Below are 19,554 nucleotides of genomic sequence, written 5' to 3' on the forward strand. Positions count from 1 at the left end.
CTGCCATACGGTATGTAACAGATTTTAAACATTTGATTGATTGCTCTTGCCAAGCATGTTGGATCCAAACATATCCCTAAAAAGTGCAAACCCTGCTCAGTTTGAACTTGTGTTGGATTTCAATTTGTAGCTGACTAACATCTGGTGAGAAGACAAATAACAAAAAGCACTGAGGCGATATGAAATGCACGCAAATGCTACACTTTCCAAATGTCAGACAGCATTGTTTCCCTACAGTACGGTAATTGCTGTGGCCCATCCTCTCTGGAGGCCTGCCTAAATGTCTTCTCATTATATCGGCTCCAGTGTTGAATACTAACATCTACATGCTGTTGCGAGGGGCCTTTGCAGCCAAACAACAGACTGCTTTGGAGTAAAAACACTAGTGAAACAGACAGACAGGCAAAAATTAAATGGTCTGAACCTCTCACGGTGCTGGAGTGATCACTCTGAGCTGACCCTGTGAATGCAACAATGTGTGTGTGCGTGCATTTCTGCATTTCTCAAGTTATCAAAAAAACAGCCATATAACAGAATGTATGCCATGGCCTCTGACAATCTGTGATCAATGTTTTCTATAGCTCTCTATAGACCTATAGATATATATTTATTTGTATTATATATAATATGTAGATTTATAAAAAAAATTGATCTTAATTACAAGTAGTGGCATTTTCTTTTATATTCATTATTGCAATGAATTGTTATCTAAGATGATTAAAAAAGACAGTTCTGTTTTGCTACGCAGTTATTTACAACAGTTTTAAAAAGCAAGCTTTCTGATATGGTACCTTTCTACGGCCACTGGAAAAGACTGAGGATCTCAAATGACAACCAAACTGCCCGTTAAAAGTCATTACTTTTAGAGAAATTGAAAAGTATACCTGTAGTTCAAGTCAAATGAAGCGCAAACAGCATAGACCAGTGGTTCTCAACCTTATTAAGGCCCTTGAAACAAATGGTTTATAGTCAGCCCACTGTGGAAAAACATGCAAAGAATCATGAACTTTGATTTGCTTTTTTTTATTGCCCTGCTATATGGATTAATTATTCAAGGACATGGAGGCAGAGTTAGTTTCCACAATTTAAAGGTTTGATCCCAAATGTTTAAACACTATATTTATTCCTATTTCCTCCAGCAGTCATTCTTCTTTAAGGTCCCAGCATTCAGGTTGAGAATCACTTATGTTAGGTAGCCATTTGAGATCTGCCCATGTGTTTTATTTTTTCTTTCCATCACTGAATATACAGTTTAAACCTTGCCTTTGCCCGCCGGCAAAAAGTAATCTTCAATTTGCTATTTAGCATTTCTACTGTCATGATGATGCTGTTGATGAAGTACTTTGTTAATTACTACTATTTCTTTTTTTCTTTACAAACCCCTGTGAATTCTGTGGCCGAGATCAGCCACACTGTGTTTCGAGGTTACTTCTGTTCTATATTGGCTGGTTATCTCGTTGGTTTTGGGGCGAGAAATCTTTCCAAATGCGTAATAAGAAAGCATTTTCATTCAGTTTGAACATTCCATGGCAAAGTAGCGGGTTTGCACAGTCCGAACGTTCAAGCTTACAGTTTTCTGGTCTTCTAAGGGTGATAATACCTGGCACACTTTTCAGGCAAGTTGAGATGACGATGACCATGATGATGATGATGATGAAAACAATGTTTATAGTCTTAGTAAGGCGTTGTCAAGGGGTGCGGCTCATTGGCCAACACTGTCCAACGAAGACAGAGCAGGAACAGAGTTTGGTTGTCTTTTCTGTTGTTTTTTTACTTCAGCTGCGATCATCATCTTTATCACGATCATCATCATGATCAGTTTGCGGTCATGTTCACAGCTCATAGTTCATTTCATGTAAGTCTGTGCCGGCTTTCCTGCCGGTTTGTTGATATCAGGATGGTATCCTCCAAAAAAACAATTAAATGAATGCTGCAGGCAAGTTTGATAGTCATAGTTGTCCTTTGTATTTTTACTCCACTGTTCACTCCACAGTTGAATTTCACTTATCTCTTGTAAAATAAGTCAATGGCAGCAGGAAAGTGTGATGATGATGCGCAGTGTGTGTTTGTGTATTCAAGTGTGTAAAAATGTGAGTATTTGTATTTCAGTATCTGTAATTATGTGCATGTTGAGTGTGTGTGTGTGTGTGTGTGTGTGTGTGTGTTATGAGTTAAAATGATAGTCTGTGATTGCATGTGGGATGTGTGTGTTTGTATGTGTCCTTGTCAAAGTCTGTTTGCTTGTGTGTCGTTAAGGCACAGCAGGTGTTTTTGGTTTTCAGGGCAGTCCGGAGGAGACCACTGCAAGCCCGGGGTGTCGGAGGGAGACGTGACCAGCATGCACGGCTTTGGGGCAGTCTGGCGTCAGGACGCGGCCATTCTCCCCCACACTTCCTGTGATGGATAGACGGGCCTTGTTCCGCATGGCTTCAGAAAAAGACAGCTATATGAGGAGAGGTCGAGGGAAGGACGGAAAAGAGGGTGGAGATAGCAGAGTGGAGATTTAGTTGTAAAAAGTCATGTAATTTTCGTAAAAAAAATGTGCAACAAACTTGCGTAAAGACACAGAAATTCTGATAAAAACACATGCACAAAGAACGCTTACACATGCATGTGCCTGTACACCCACTGAACACACAAGTACGCTAACAGTTAGAAAGGTCTGAGGGTGCAAGCATACACATAGTCAAACGTTTTTCTATTTGCATTCCAGTCTATTTATGTTGTTATAAGGCTCACATTATAAGCAAACTGGTGCTGAAACAGTTCCTCAAATAATAGATTAGTCATTGTCAAATAAATCAACAACAATGTTTAGAATTTATTAATCTTTTTAAATTTTTCAACAGATGGTGGTTCCAGCTTGGCAAATGTTATGATTTGCTGCTACTATCTGTTCTTTAAAGTCACATGGACAGTAAACTATTACTGCCTGGTTAAAGGGACAGTTTGGATTTTTTGAAGTGGGGTTGTATGAGGTTCTGCTGTGGACAGGGCAGCAGCAAAACGTATTTTAGCCACCTAAAAAAAGGAGCGCCTAAAAAAATCAATATCTGTTAAGTGTATATTAGATTATTTTCACCGCTTTACCTTGCTGTCAAACAGCCCTTTCCGACGGGGAACTGAAGCTGTTATATCCATCTATGCTCTCTTTAAAGCCACTAGACTCCTATGAAAATGTTTACCTCACAGAACACGGTAGATGCTGGTCTACCAGTGCCTAGATTGGTTAGTCTTTTAGTAAGTTTGTTAGTTTTGTCAGTTCCTAACCCTTTTAAAACACCAAAGTCAGACAATAGCACAAACTAATCGCTCGAGACAGCGGTAGCCTAACAACTCCTGTGTTCTGCGAGGTAAAATAACTGTTCTAGGAGTCTGATGGCTTTGAAGAGAGCAAGGTCAAGCAGTGAAAATATTCTTAATATAGCATACACTTACATTGATATTGTTTTTTATGGTGGTCCTTTTTTAGGTGGCTAAAATACGTTGTGCTGCAGCCCCCGTCCACAGCAGAACATTGCTGTGTCGGGACTCCTGTCGTGCTTCTCCAAACTGGTGGCGTGCCAACTGCCATCTACTATACTGACTACGGAGTAGTTAGATTCGACTATCCCTTTAAGAAGTAAGTAACTAATTTACTGGAGAGTTATTGAAGAACTTTAAAGTAATAGTTAACCTAAAAACAATATCAATTGTATATAGTACTCACCTCCCTCGGCTCACTGTGGTCCCAGAAAAAGTGTTCTATTGAATAGCGTTAAGGAGAGCAGAGCACCCGAAAAATGAAAGCATATCAGTGCATCACACTTCGACAGAGGCTAAAAGAAAGGCGGCAGAAAAGGTTATCAACCGTCCGAAAACCTTTTTGTGTAGCAATATGTAACATCTTCTATCCATTTGTGGGCTCAACAAAACACTTCCCGCGAAGGAACTTATTGTTGTTGCGCATGCTTGATCATCCAAAAATGCTTTCGAAAATAGTTGTGTTTGAATTTTCATGAGCCCACAAATGGATACAACATACTTGGATAATGCTGCACACGAATTTCCAGATGTTATAACCTTTTTTGCTGTCTTTCGTTCGGCCTGAAGTCTGATTACACTGATATGCTTTCATTTTTCGGGCGCGACCCTCTCCTTAACGCTATTTTATAGAAAACTTATTCTGGGACTATAGAGAGTCTAGGGAGTTGAGTACTATATACAATGAATATTGTTTTTGCATGAACTATTACTTTAAGTTTTGTTTTTCTGAACCGATTTCACCACAAGCTGCTTGGAAAAGCATTTTCAAATATTCTCGGTGCAGTTATTTGTTGTTCATCAGTTTGAATGACATTTTTCCCCCTTTTTAAACAAACTGAACTACAGGTAGAACTGTCTGGGTTCATGTGTGATTGCACCCCAATCTAAACATTCAAATCTCACTAAAACACCAAATACCAAATACTGTGCAAATGCTACAGTAACAGTTTTACTAAAGGCAAAAGTAAATGTAAAAGCAGGCAACAATTAACAAACGTACATAGTAGACAAGAGGATTTAGGTTTTAGACATCTGCATTTCATAGGTGACCATGCATTTCTGGGTTCTGGGTTTCACAAATCAGAAAAATTCAGGTGAGGATTTGAAAATATTTGGAAGGTGAGGACTGGAAACACAAAAGGAAAACATGAAGGAGTGATTTTTCTTTCAAGGTTTCAGATTTATAGAGAGGGAGTGACTGACTATACTGCTCAGTGTAGAGCGACACTTCACACAGCCAGGCTACTCTGTGATGTTTCACAGTCATATCTCTGACAGCCAAATAACTTTATTTTACGATTGAACATGCATTTTCTGAGAACTTGTAATGAGTGAAATGGGTGCCTGTGCTGTGGTTGTGACACTTAAAATGTCTTTGCTTTAATTGGCAATCTAGAGAGAATTATCTCTGAAAAGAATGCTAAAGAAAACATGGGTTAGTTTCATCTTTGGTTTCTGTAACATAGCCATTTGATGTTCTGCTTATAAACTAATGGCATTTATACAGTATCTAGTCTTGTGAAAGTTACTTTTGGATACAATACTTAGAGGACAATATCTGAAAATAGGCAATTAGATGTACTACTTTTCATCTATATCACATTTATCTATCACAGTTTACTCTGCAGTTACAAACAGCCAACTGTGTTTGGTGATACACTGCCAGGAACAGAGACAAAGGTTTGCCTTACTCCTCTTTTAAAGAGTGCTGTCATGCTGATGTACAGCTCAATTAAAAGACTACTCTAAGTATAAAGGAACATCTAAGAAAATGTTCAAGGAACCTATCTGAAGTGTGTAGATACTATGTGTACTGTATACTATGTGTGGATGCTCAGAATGTGATAAAACTTCACTTGAAGTTGGCATGGTTTCCTTTGGACAGATAATAGCCAGCATTTAGTGTATCACATTTAGCTGTATTTTTGCATCCTGGGTATTGATCCTGCTCAAGGCAATCATCAAATATGACCTTATAATGCCTCTGAAAGGTTTGTTAAGCAGATCATCAAATTGAGGTCGTGTTTCCTTTCAGTTCAGTTAATTGCTCTATTACATCAATAAATATGAGTCATATTTTTACAACAGCATCACCAAGTAGCCGATCTTTATGAAGTGTTTGCTTCACCAATTATTCCTCTGCATTAACACTAAGTAACTGGGCTGTTTGGAAGTTGTCAGGGCTGTAATATTTCAGAGTGCCTGTTTGGATCGTATACGACAGGGGTGCACAACTCCAGTTTATGGACAACTCGTTAAAGATGCAGGTTAGGAAACCGTGCCTAAAGGTCAATTCAGCACGAATAAATTAACTCTAACTATTGTGGTTTGAAGAATATTTTTGTACCCTGGTTTACTGTTAGTAAAATAGATTCACATGTATACACTAAATATTTCTAGTCCTGGTCTGCTTGATTAACATTTGAACTAAATCACTTAGTAAATGCAGATCTATGAGTACATATCAGGTGATCAAAATAATATCACTGCTACTATTTTGATTAGCTCCTAGAAGTCAAGATTAGTAAATATTTCCCCCATAAAGGATTGATTAAGAAACAAGGATTCAGAATGTAAAGAACACAATGCCACTCAATCAACTGATGGCTGCAGGTTGACTAATATATATGAAAATCATCTAAAATATGCTGCTGGGTAAAAATAAATAAATAATCCAGCTATTTCATTTGTTACCTTAATAACTTCCTTGAATATACATGCTCGAGAATGGACAAGATTAAATCGGTATTTCAAGGGAATGTCTGAAACTTTGCTCAAGCTGTCAAAAGTGCAGTCTCGCCCTCAGTTACTTTGAATTGGCTCAGCATGAACTGGCTTTAAAGGGCTCTTAACAAACAAGGTGTTTCATGTATGCTCATATGTCTTTCTGACATTGCAGTGGTGCTATTAGTCTAGTTAGGAAAATTATGGTGGACATCCACTGACATAAAAACAATTTAATAGTGTTTTTTTTATTTTTTTTTTATTCCTGAGATAACACTCAGATTATGGCTGAAAAGTTTCAGTCAGACCCACATAAGTGATAATTGGTGTCCACACATTAGCTAATTAATTTGTAGCTAGAAGCAGTCACTGGTTTTAATGAGGAACATCACACTAACAAACTTTTGCTCTCAGGGTAAGTACAAATGTAGACTATTGCTACAACCTTGAAATAGATTAGCCAAGATGAAAAATCAAATATTAGGGAAACATAACACATGGGTTTTGAGTTAGTATTAATAAACTTGAAACTTTTATAACGTATGCTAATCATTATTAGAAGTTTATATGTACAGTATTAGCACTACAATTCTTATTCAATTAATTGATTAGTGAGAAACTAATGTTGGTAATCATTCTTTTAAGCAAAAAAGTCAAACACAACTGTAATTCAACCTATGCGATAGTACAATGAATATCTTTGGACTTTTGACTGTTGGTTGGACAAAAAAGCAATAATTAATTGAAAAAAATAAATGGCAGATTAATCGATAAAGAAAATAATTGGTAGTTGCAGCCCTATACTGTATTTATATACAATGCTAGCCCCTGTAAATGGAGTTGTGCATCCCTGCTCATCATTATTTTGTTAACGATTAGCTAAAACTACAATGCAGGTGCCTAGTCAAGTCATGATCCAGGAGCATCACCATCATCATCATCATCATCATCATCATCTGCAGCCAAAGACGATGGAACCAAATCTGTAGTCACACAAATCTAACCCCAATCTAGCTGGGGGTGAAATGCTAAACAATGAAAAGAAACAGTAACAAAACCAAAAATCTAAGAAAATATTAGGCCAATAAAGAAACAAAACAGCCAAAATAAGCTTTCACGAAACATAAAAAGCTACATTGGTTCCACAATGCTTGACCACATCCTCATCACCAAATGAAGAACAACACGGTTGCGTTGGGCTGCTGCGTCAGCCTCCACATTGACAATACAATAATCTACAGCACCACCACCATGATCAACACCACCATAACCCCACCTATATGGGAGCCTCTAAATCCTACCCCTATATCTTGACCCCCTCGGAGCCGTACACGTTGTACCCCTCCCTATAAGTGGCTAGATTCTGGGTGCTGGGGGAGGGGCTGGGGCAGTGGGGGGGGCTAAGGTCCACCTTCATGCGCTTGGCTTCGGCCCGTGACTTGTAGCAGAACTCGACCAGGGCCACCAGCATGGCCAGGCCCAGGCCACCCACAAGGATGTAGAAGACCCCTGCCACATTGGACAGGCTCAAAGCCTGGGACGACTTGTCCTGAAGAGAGGGAGTGGGATGAGGTTTGGGGAAGAATGCGGGATGAGGGGAAGGTAGAGTCGAAGTGAAGGAGGCAGCAGAGGGGTGGAGTTTTAAAAGAGAAGGGGTCGATGGAAAAGTGAAAAAATAAGGCAAAGAAATTTGAAAAATGATAAACAAAAGGGGAGGAAAGAAGCAGGATATAGGAGGATGATGGAGGATGAAGTTTAGGTAGGTGTGTGAAAAAGAGGAGAATAACGGGAGTAAGTAAGCAGGAGAGGAAAAGTGAAGGAGGATAAGGGGGTGAGAAGTATGTGAAAAGAGGTGGAAAAAAGCAGACAGACAATGGATACAGTGGGTTAGACACAAAAATGGAGCTCGTCTTGTATTGAAAAATATATTTAGTGATATTTTGTGTTATACAGTTGTAAATATGCTATGCTACAGAAATTACATTTGTTATCACTTAATTATGAATTATCATACATTTACGTTCTACTTCTACAACTACAATTAATACTACTATTACCACAACAGCTACTACATACTACACATCTGTAACAGTCAATACAACTAGAACATTCTACATTTCTACAACTGTAACATAGTAACATGATATCAAAGCAGCTTGAATTCATTTAAGTAAAAAAGTGCAGGCTTTAATTTGAGCGGTGATGACATTTCACTACAGTTTTAATGAAATTTAAAAGCTCCAGGAGTCTAAACATTTACAGTGGAGCAGCTCCTATGCTCTATGTTGTAAACATCTTCATAAGAACCATTTTTACTCTGAAACAAAACAGTAATAAATATGTAACTGGGAGATAAAGGGTATATATTAGCTGGAGCACTTTAATAGCAAATGCTAATAAAAAAAATATGGCAACGCTTTATCTCACAGGTCCATCATTTTCTACTAATTTTGTCAGAAACGTCCTAAAAAGTACTACATGGTTTGGTTCTAATTAAAAAGCAAATGGAGTTCTGCAGTTAATTTAGTTGAAATTGGGTCAGTTGTGTTGAGCTTATGCAGTTGTTGATTTCCAGAGGAAAGAACTGCTCCACTTAAACCCATGTAAGTATTAGTTCAGTATTGATTTATTATTGCAAACTATGTTCTCCATACATGTAAAATAAATTGATAATAAAATTGAATACTTGTCTGTTGACAAAATTCACATGAAAGTTCAGCTGACCTGCTGTGCACTGACATCTTTATGCACTAATTCATTTGCATTAGCCTTCATATCCAAATGCAAGTGTACAAATTGAACATTTCCCTTTATTTAACCTATAAATAGCACCAAATTCCACAAAACTATATATAAATATGCACCTGTAAAATGAAGCGTTACCATGCGTAACTCCAAGTTATGGAAATAAATACATAGCATAGACCTGATTAAATCTTAGTAATCTCATCTGGAGTTTCAGGTTACCAAAAATGGGCTCGTGTATGAGATCAAAACAAAAACATGAAAGTGAAAATTGGCTGATGATAATCAAAATTTGCATTGTATTTCTAATGCTAACTGTAATGAAGATGGGATTGCCACAGATTGCTACAGAAACTGAACAAGAATTTAAATTAATCTGATGCATATTTAGGTCAATGTGGTCCAGCATCAAAAAGGAAAAAAATGTTGTAGGGAATCACTAAATGGACAGTTTAGTCTACTGTGTAGCACATTCAAGTTATGTTTCAGGCTAATTGAGAATATTGACTATTGCTAAAACAGTAGTTGCAGTAATCTGGAGCGTATTCAGGATGAGAATTTCAGGCTAGCGTTCTGAGGGGCCGCAGCAGCGTGAGACTGACCTTACTTCCAGAGTCCTTGGGTCCACACTCTCCCTTGTCATACCACCATTTGTTTTTCAGTTTGTCTAAGACGCCTGCTTCGCTCAGTTTCAAAACTGCAAGGTTTACCGGGGTTCTTCGCGTGTAAAAATAACATAAATAACATCATAGGTCATGTTATTTTATGTTATTAGGGTATTTCACATTTGCATTGCACAGCTCAGTTACATAGAAAAGTACTTCACATCAAGTGACCTAGCACGGATCCCACTGAGTACATGTGTGTATGCTCGTTGAGGAGGGGCTGGGGGGAGCAAGGAGCTAAGGCGAGCTACAGACATATGAGTGGGACCCACCTTTGTCACTTCAGGTAACACACCCATGCTGCCCCAGCTGATCCTCCAATGAGCCAGAGGCAAGTACTGTTAAGCCAGGACTATTGGCATTGGGCTAGCACTGTGTTACCGCTGGGAGAGAGAGCTACAGTGAGACAGGTTTAAATGTGAAGCTGAGGATTTTATAAACTCTAGACTTTGAAGGCCAGAGATAACTCCTCTCTGATCTTTTCTCAGATCGCATTTCCCTATAATATTATAAATAAATAAATATTTTCTGTCTGTCAGTTGTTCGGTCCTCTACTTTGTTACAGATTAAAATATCTCGACAATGTATGGATGGATTGGCATGAAATCTTGTAAAGACAGTCATGGTCTGCAGAGAGCAAATCCTGACTTTGGTAATCATCCAACATTTTATATGTGGGCTGTAGACTCTAATATTGTTTAAAGTTTACATTTAGCTAGATGGACTTGATTTACTTTAATGATTTGCTTTATTCCAAACAAGACATGTATATACATGATTCTAAAATACTTTGAACAAGTATGAATCAAAAAAACAAACTCTTATGAGACATACAGAAGATTAGGGAGCTCCTAAAAATCATTTCAGGACCTAAAAGCAACAAAAGAGTAAATTAAATGTTTCAATCTTTAACACAATAGAAAAACTGAATTGAAAAATAAGACTCTAAATAGAATTGTTGAAACAAACGAACAAGAGATGGAGGAAACTTGATCCTGTAATTGCATTCTGCTGCTATCAATTATTCATCCTCCCCTCTGCCTTAAATCAATCTGAGCCTAAAAGAATCCGAGAGCTACACTTGGGCCCTGTTTTTCATTTTTCATTTCATTCTTGATTAAACGTTTTAAAACCTGTTTCATCTGCCACATACTCAGCCAACAATTTCTCAGTTGAAGGAGTGATAAGGTTCCGTTTGGTGTCCCTTTAGTCTCGCTTTGCCAGACATTCCTCCACAGCGCTGCGGAGGGTTTGGCTAGTCCACACAGAATTCCAGGATGGGAGAAAAACGTGCTTTGGTTAATTGGCATTTCTTTAAACCAATCACAATCGTCTTGGGCGGTGCTAAGCGGCGGACGGAGCAACAGTGCCTCTGCAAAATAGCCTTGGACCGGAACCTGTTTTGGCAGAATGTGTACGTTCAAAAGTTGTTTTAGTCTTGTAAGAGAAAACTCAGATTGGTCAGATAGTCTAGCTAGCTGTCTGGATTTAACCTGCAGAGCTCTGAGGAGCAGTTAACCATAGTCCTCATAAATCGACCAGAGTTTAAAATTACAACACAAAGAAAGCGAAAGGTAACGGACATAAGAGGGACATCCGGTGGAATTTTCGGCGGCACCTGAACAATCCCGGACGTGGAACGTCGTAGATATAGACTAGTGTCCCTCTGTCTTTCTTGCAATTTGACTCTCACTCAAGTCTCTCCTTCTCTCCCCAGAACTGCCACTAGGGGGCGAATATTTCTGTTTTGACAGTAATTGCTCTCTTTATCTTTCCAACTTCACACTCTGACATTTCAGAGGGGCATTACCAGATCAGTGACAAACACATTTAAAAATAGTTATTATCATGACCTGTGCTTGAATTAGCTTGGCAAACACTCACCTGCAAAGGGGACATACAGTATTTCCCTGAATGATATTGAAAATAGCCAATTATGTTTTTCCTTGATGATTCAACATGTCAAAAAATAATGTTGGTTCTCTTTTGGGTCAACCAATGGTTTAAAAAAAAAAAAAAAGCCCTTAGTTTTTCTTTTTCTCTGTATAAACAAGCTCAAGTGTTGTACCTTTGTCACTGGATCTTAACCTTTCATATAAAAAGGCACACACCACTGACAGCAGATGCAACATTGTGCCTATTTTTAAAGCTGCAGGGTTTCCCAGGAGATTTTATGTTGTCACGTTTGCCCTCCCTCTTTGCTGCTTGACTCTTCGCCAGGGCAGATGCATGTGATACACTCCCGGGATGGGGGCCGCCGTGAGCTGCTTAGCCGGTGAGCGGCCCCTGTCCCCTGTCCCCCTAGTGGTGGGGTGGTCAGACAGAGAGGGCTAACCTTGGAATCCCCTCCCCCGCTGCCACATTCTCCTTTGTCATACCACCACTTGTTTTTCAATTTGTCCAACAGGCCCTGCTCGTTGAGCTTTAGCACAGCCAGGTTGACCGCATTTCTTTATGTAAAAAAGGAGGGACAGATAAGATAGTTTGGTCAGAGCAGAGGATGGAGGGACAGACAGACAAGATGGACGTGGACCACACTGAGGAGGAAGGGGAGGGAAATGAGGAACAGAGGAGGGGGGGGGGATCAGAGAGTTTGGGACAAAGGGACAAAGGTGGGTTAGTGGGGAAGATGCACCCCAGAGAACACTCTCTTCTCTTTCTCTTTGTTTCTACTTCAGATACTTTCTCAAAAAATTTATCCTCTGTTGCTACTGGGCTGGACTAACACATGATGCTCCACAGTGAGTGTCACATTGTTGCTATAAAGTGTGTTAACCAGGTCTCTGCAGCCTGCTGATGGTGCTCTTGCCCCTTCTGATGCTTTCCTGCCTTCCTGCTACTCTGTACTGTATGTTTGTGTGTGTGTGGCTCCAGTTTCCTACAGTACCCCTGAAGGGACTGACCTCCAAACAAAACTCAGGGACACAGGGCTAAATATCAGGCCCTCACGCTGTGTGTGCACCAAGATCTTTGTATCAGGCATGTTTGTAAAGAGAAGCTCTTCTCTTTGCTTAGCAATTCATTATTTTAGTAAATGATTAAAATCAACTTTCTGGTATTGGAAACCCACTTGGAACAGGTTAATCAGTTATCTTTGTTTTTTAAACAGTTATGAACATTGCCATGGAGTGAAGTTGAAAGCAATGATAAAAAAAAAGATCGTTAAGGTTGTTGCGTTGTGGATAGCATCAACATTGAGGGTGAGCTTCTAAACAAAAAGGAAGCCATCCTATTCATGATGCCCAGGTTTGCTCGGTTTTCTTTTAGTTGGCTTTTTTAACAACAAAGTGTTGTGAATGCTTTGCTATTCAGCAGTCAATTCTTAGATCTCAGGTGTTCACCCAGAACACTTCAAAGAATCCACGATTTCAACTGAATGCCATGCAACAATAACACAACTTTATAAGGTAAACGGATTACATATCTTCAGAATATTTTTCGAATATCTCCAAGTTGATTATTTTGGTACTGAACTCACATGAACTGTAACCGGTGGCTGTCTGTAAGGTAATACTGTATGCATTCAATCTAAACAGCTATGTTAAACTTTTGTACAGTATATGAAGTATATACTGTACAACATTATGTTATACTTGGCTGAAACACACAAAACAACGCTCTTTTTAAGACAGGCAATCCAACAGTGGTTTTATGAGACATAGAGTACCAGCAGTTTTAATTTGCCTCAATTCTCACCATTTCACTTTTCCTGCAAAGTCTGAGTCTCTCGATGGCCTCGATTTCCATACTGCGAGAAGAGTGTCTACAAAAGACGGCTGCAGGAGCTGAATGATTTTGTCAACTTATTCCCTTCATGCTTTAATACATTCATTTTGTGCCGCCCCTACTGCTTTGGTACATCTCTGCTTTATACCTGTACAAGACTTTCCTGTTGGTCTCTCCTGCTACCAGCCTCTGCTGACCGCTCTTTTGTTTGTGAGATGCTGTAATCAGCGGGGGGAAATTGCTACAAAAAGGTCACTGCAGTCGCTGCCTGCTTGTTTGTTAGTCTACCCCTTTGTCTGTACACCTGCCTATCTGGAGGTCCTATCTCATCTCAGAGTATGTTGTTAGATGGCAGGGAAGATGCTGGCTTGTGACTGAAATGTTGTCAGTTCAGGAAACATTAGGAAAGTGAGAGTAAAAAGACAAGCCCTCTATAGGTTTAGCTCCCAGATGTAAAGCTAGTAAAGCGATTCAGAGAGAGACAGTGTTCTCTGGGGCGATCTAATCGACAAGCCATGACTAATCTCTTGCGGTATGGATGAAAACAGTTCAAACATTTTGACACTTTGTCAGTCAGGATAATAACAGTCACAAATCAATAATCATATCAAGAGCAGCTATACTTCAGAAAGCATGCATTCCTGACATTCATTTTAATCATCAGGGTATTCATTCTCCTAATTAACATCATCAAGGTCAAACAAGCACTGTGATTAGTGCACCGAGAGGAGAGGCAGGCTCACCTGACGTGCACACTTTCCTGCCACATGTGTGCACCTGGTAGATCGGGTTTCTGCTGATTGAGAGAAGCCAGAGACAACCGTGGATAGTCCCAGAAATGTGTTCTGGATGGGGGCTTAAAAAAGGGACCTATCCACCCACTGTCTGTCACTTTTCCCTCATAAACAAAAAAAACCTTTGTGTACTGTATATAACAAGGGATAAACAGTGGGACTTGTTTGCACCACACACACAGGGGGAAGTTATAGAGCAGGATGTAAGGCTGATGTGCTGTATGTGTTTTGCCATTCATGAGGCAAATATGAAATGCTGACAGAGAGAGATGGAGGGAGAGAAGAGAGAGCAAGTGGTCCGGCGTTGCTGAATTTAGTCAAATATTTTCCCCTTAGCAGGCATTTGTGACATTGTGAAGACAAAACCTCACTATACTGCTGTCACAGTCACCTGAAAAATAAATAATTTGCATTGACAATATACCTGAGTGAAACCTACTGGGACTATTACTGTAGGCTCAAGTTAATAAGCCAGATAAACAAGTGTCTGCTGAGGGAAAATCAAAACAAAATGACCAACTCTAGGACTTAATCACTTTCTCATTCATTTCCTCCAGCTTATGCTCTCTTTATTAATGTTTACATACCCTCATGTACATTCTTTAACATAAACTACTGATTACTCTTTGGTCTGGATTTAATTAGGTGATTTCCAATTACCATTAATATTATTTTTTTTAAATTTAGTTTGTATAGAATTAAAGGACGTGGGATCCTGTATTATGTTTAATTTCTAGTCCCCCCATTGGCCAGGCCCCTCTACTTCCTGTTTCTCACTTTTTGTCTCCTGTTCATCTATGAATTCCCCCTTGTGGCTCTGGATCTAGCAGTAGCAGTCTGAGGTTCTGCCCCTCCTCGCGGTCATATTCAGTTAATAAATCTCTCCTACAATAATAATCGTAACGATTATGATCGGCATCACCATCATGACTATCTCGGAGGATGAAAGGAACAAAGAGACGAGACAACAGACAAATGGACAAAGTTACCTGCAAGGTGGCCCTGTGGAGAAACAGAGTGGTTAAAAGATGAAAGAAAGAGGGGATGTGAGCACGGATAAATGACAGTGACAGAGGACACAGAAATGGAGCAAACAAGCCCTAAATTAACAGAGTGGTGGCAGAGAAGAGTGAGGAAAAGTACGGACAGACAGAAAAAAAAGGAAAATCAAGGAATTAAGCATCCAAGACGTGATGAAACATAATTTGAATAGTCAACATACCTATCTATATCGCTGCTGCTGGGTGAAAACCTATAACTTTGCTTTTGGAGTTTATAATAATACATTGTACTGGTGCCATAATCTTTGCAGTTAATTTAGTACTTGAAAAACAATCAATATTCAAATACTGGTCAAGTGTTAATCAATTCTTAGATTTGTGTGGGTGATTTTCACCTGACAGCAGTGACAGTTAATCTATAGGTGTAGCATAAAAGGCACAGCAGGGTAGGTGGAATATTGCAGCAATAGGACAGTATCAACTTTGTTACTGTCTCCTATTGTTACCCTATTCCACCCACCTTAACTGTGAGCCTTTCGGTGTAGCAATCCCATATCCTTTGGAGTCCAGGTTCCCCCCGACTTTCATGGTGTCACAAGGCTTGCGCTGCTCCGTGTATTCATTCATGGTGGACTCCAGGAGGAAAGCGTACTTCCCCTTGGACTTGCGGACCCTCGCCACGCCCTCCGCTGTGGTTTTGGTGAAGACAGTCGGTTCGGCAGACTTCATGTATGACCACATCTTCTCGTATACGGCTATTTTGGACCTCTGGGTTGGAGGAGGGTGAAGAAGAGGAGAGAGCAGATGTAAATTAGGAATGAATGGACATAATTTTGCTAACATCCAAGGCCAGGGTATTTTCACAGATGATGGTTTTCATAGTCCAATAAGGAGAAGACTGCCAAGGGAAGAGTGACCATGTAGGCCAGACAGTTTACAATTAATTTCATTTGAGGAAAAGACATGACAGATTGAGAGAAAGGTAGCCATGTCACACCTAAACTACCTACATATTTGACAGGTGTAGATAAGGAAGAACAGTGTGGATGGGTAAGGTCTCACAAGCAAAGAACATAGAGTAACATTTTAGGCTATTTGTGCAATTTGACTGAACCTCAGTAGCAGTTTGCATTCAAGTGACCCAGTGAAACAAGATTCAGGCAATTTGACAAAACTGTCAGCGTCGCTCACTGAAGGTTAAACTAATTAGGTATTGCCTGTGCATCCAAGTAGCTTATTTGCATGATCTCCATTGTAGTGCAAAAACTATTAAAAAGACATCAGTGGCCACTCTGTTGCACTGGGTGTCATGTTCCTTCATTACCATGAACATGGCTACTGTAGTTTATTTTGAGTCAATAGCATAATGCGTATTATTCCGCCACTGTAAATATTCCCCTACAAATATACTATTTACTCCTGATTAAATTGTTTGCTACAAACTACCCAGCTTGTTTGGTACATGTACTCAACACTTTACAAATGTGACCTGTTTAAAAGGATTTGCATCTTCAATAGAAACAAATGGGATTGGATCTGAGAGCCACAGACAGGGTAGGGAAACTCAAATGTACTGCGAAACAAATTACCGCATTGTTGGCTTTTTCAGGGGACTTTTTGACCCTAAGAAAAATCAATCATTTAAGAATGCTGTAATTGTTAACACATCCTTGCTCTGTCTACTTCTGGGTGTCCATTCACACCTCATTGAAGTCTGATGAAGTGTGAGCAGCTCCTCAAACCACAGATTTGATTATTCAAATCAACATAACATGTTGACTGAGACAAATAGGATGAATCTGAGATGTAAAGAGCTGAGGTTGTGAAAACAATGTATTGACATAATGACACTCAATGCTGTTTATAAATTAGGCCCAAGTGCTTTTTCCACAAGTCTACAATAGAAACAACAGTACAGTACAGAGATTGGACAACAAAGTGTATTGTTATGTTGTATTTTTTTTTTTTACTGTATTTCATTTATTGCTCCAGTTTCTTATGATGTATGCTGAGGCTGATTTCCACTCATATAGTCCTTGAATAAAATTACACTGCTGATGGAGGGCTGTGTCTTCCATCTTTCATTTTGATCCTCTGGCACATAATGACATTTATAACCACATTTAAAATGTAACACTACATCTCCCTTGACAACTCAATCATCAGTCTTACTTTAAATGAGTTTATGACTTACATAGTGGCATACTAATCTGGTTGTGCAGTTATGAATTTGGAAATCTGCTCTAACAGAAGATCTTTTCAGAGGGCATGTCTGCCTGGTATGATGCAATCGATTGTATTATATTGTGTATATACCATGCATATGGATGTGTGTGTGTGCAGTTCTGTGCACCAGTCTATACAGTATGTGTATGTATGAATGTATTGTGTTCTCATGTGTGTGCGGACAGTGTGTACTCAAGAGTGAAAATAACAAGCAGAGGAGTCAAACTGTCATTCTCCACAAACATCCTGCTTCTTTCTTCTCTTTCTCTCCTGGTGATTAAGTGTTATTCTGTCGCTCTGCAAGCGACAAGCCACGAACTCAGCCACCGAAACCAGCGCCCAGGGGATTGTGTGTGGACGCGTGTGTGAGTTTGTCACTAGTGCGTGACGGACAACTATCCCATAATAATGTCACTCACATCTATGAAGACCAGTAGGCCCCTCTTTACTCCATTCTACCCTCTCTGTCTCTCCATTCTTTGGAGAGACAGAGAGGGATTCTTTTTATTTCTCACTCTGTCTACCATTGTAGATTAAAAAAAAACCTTCTCATCATCAACTTCTTTACACCTTGAGCCTTTTTCATCCCTTCATCATCCTCATTCCTCAAGTTTAATCCATTCATCCATCTATCACTTATGTTTAACATTTTTCTAGCCACCGCTTTCTCCGTCTGGCCGCAGCAAAATGTGTATGCGCTTGTGTGTGTTGCTTTTGTCTGTATGTATTTGAATCTGCCTGAGTGTGTGTCTGTGTGTGTTTGTGTTTGTGTGTGTGTGTGTGTGTGTGTGTGTGTGTGTGTGTGTGTGTGTGTTGGAGAGTGTGAGACTGAGAGAGGGAGAGACAGTTATGACTGTGCACGTATAAAGCAGCGTCTGGCTTTGGAAGGATGGATGTGTGACAATGCGGTGTGACTCTTTCCAGATTTTTTTACAATGAGTGAGGCTGAAGGAGGAAATGGATGCTGCAAGTCACCTTCAGGCACTTTTGAATATACATTTAAGACACGCACACACACACACACACACACACACACACACACACACACACACACACACCTGCTCTGCGAGAGAAGTGCAACACAAACACTCACATGCACATATACAGTACATGCATACAGTTGTGGCTGAATATGCTTACATACATGCTTTAGGTGCACACAGAAATATACACACACATACAGATAATTAATGGTGGTGGCGAATCCCCCTCAGCTGTGGGAGAGTAAATTGCTTTTTCACCCTCCAAAGATTTCAGCCTGCTCGTTATGTTGATTATGCCAGATCCACTCACAGAAGCACAAACTGTCTGCTACAACCTACCCCTCCACCACATCCCCAAATACACACACACTAGTGCACACGTCTTTACAAAGCATAACTGTAAATTGGTATATAGACACACACACACACACACACAATGCATGAGCACACAACCAATTCCGACTTTTCCTCCAGAGCATAACTACATGACAGAGCAGATCTGTTTTTGTACATGTAGTGACTCTGGTGTTTTGCCCATGTCTGCAGAAAAAAAAAAAAATCTGTCTTCATCAGCAATGTGTGCTCGTGTGCGTCGATGTTTGTATGTGTTAATGAGTACTTATGTATATTTGGAATCCACATAGATGACTAGGTCAATGGGTGAAGCCTCTACTGGTCTCTCACTTCACTCCATAGGAATACTTACTGTTTTACGGAAACAGCTAACTGTAAAATATTCTGTCCACCTCCTCTGTCCACATAGACCACCTCTACTGTTTACTATTATGATGATGATTATTATAATTATCATTGCTTTATTTGACAGGGTAGATAAGTGATTCAATGCATTCAATATTGTTCCATTGTAATCAAGTTTGAATTTTAATCAAAAGGTATAAAATCCCACGCTGGTCCTTTTGTCTTTTCTAGTTTTATAAACAAATTAGCTGGAAAGTGAAAGCCAGGCATTTCAGCGTAGCTTTATTTCCGAGAATGTAAGCCTCTCTTAATTTAAGATCAGGAGAAAGTCATCCGTTCGTTCTTCTCCTCCCACCTGGACTATTGTAAATCAGTTTACACTGTTATTAGTCACTTATCCTTGTCCCGCCTACAGTCAGAAACAAATTCTGCTGCTTGGCTTTTGTCTGGCTTCAATAAATGAGAC

The 19,554-nt window shown here is 39.6% G+C and overlaps 1 protein-coding gene across 2 annotated transcripts in view; it reads right to left on the reverse strand.

Moving 5' to 3' along the window:
- Positions 1-2,278: 2,278 nt before the first annotated feature.
- gria4a (glutamate receptor, ionotropic, AMPA 4a) overlaps positions 2,279-19,554 on the reverse strand; it is a 117,687-nt gene continuing 100,411 nt past the window's right edge. Inside the window, exons 15-18 of one of the 2 annotated variants that reach the window (XM_078243990.1) lie at positions 15,701-15,948; positions 9,597-9,711; positions 7,661-7,798; positions 2,279-2,443 (exon numbers count right to left, since the gene is read on the reverse strand). In XM_078243990.1, coding sequence (XP_078100116.1) covers positions 2,279-2,443; positions 7,661-7,798; positions 9,597-9,711; positions 15,701-15,948 — 666 coding nt within the window. Of the gene's footprint in view, positions 2,444-7,660; positions 7,799-9,596; positions 9,712-11,994; positions 12,110-15,700; positions 15,949-19,554 lie in introns of both variants that reach the window. The other variant, XM_078243981.1, reaches the window with a different exon arrangement.

The sequence above is a fragment of the Sander vitreus genome, chromosome 3, assembly GCF_031162955.1.
Source record: "Sander vitreus isolate 19-12246 chromosome 3, sanVit1, whole genome shotgun sequence".
Lineage (NCBI taxonomy): Eukaryota > Metazoa > Chordata > Actinopteri > Perciformes > Percidae > Sander > Sander vitreus.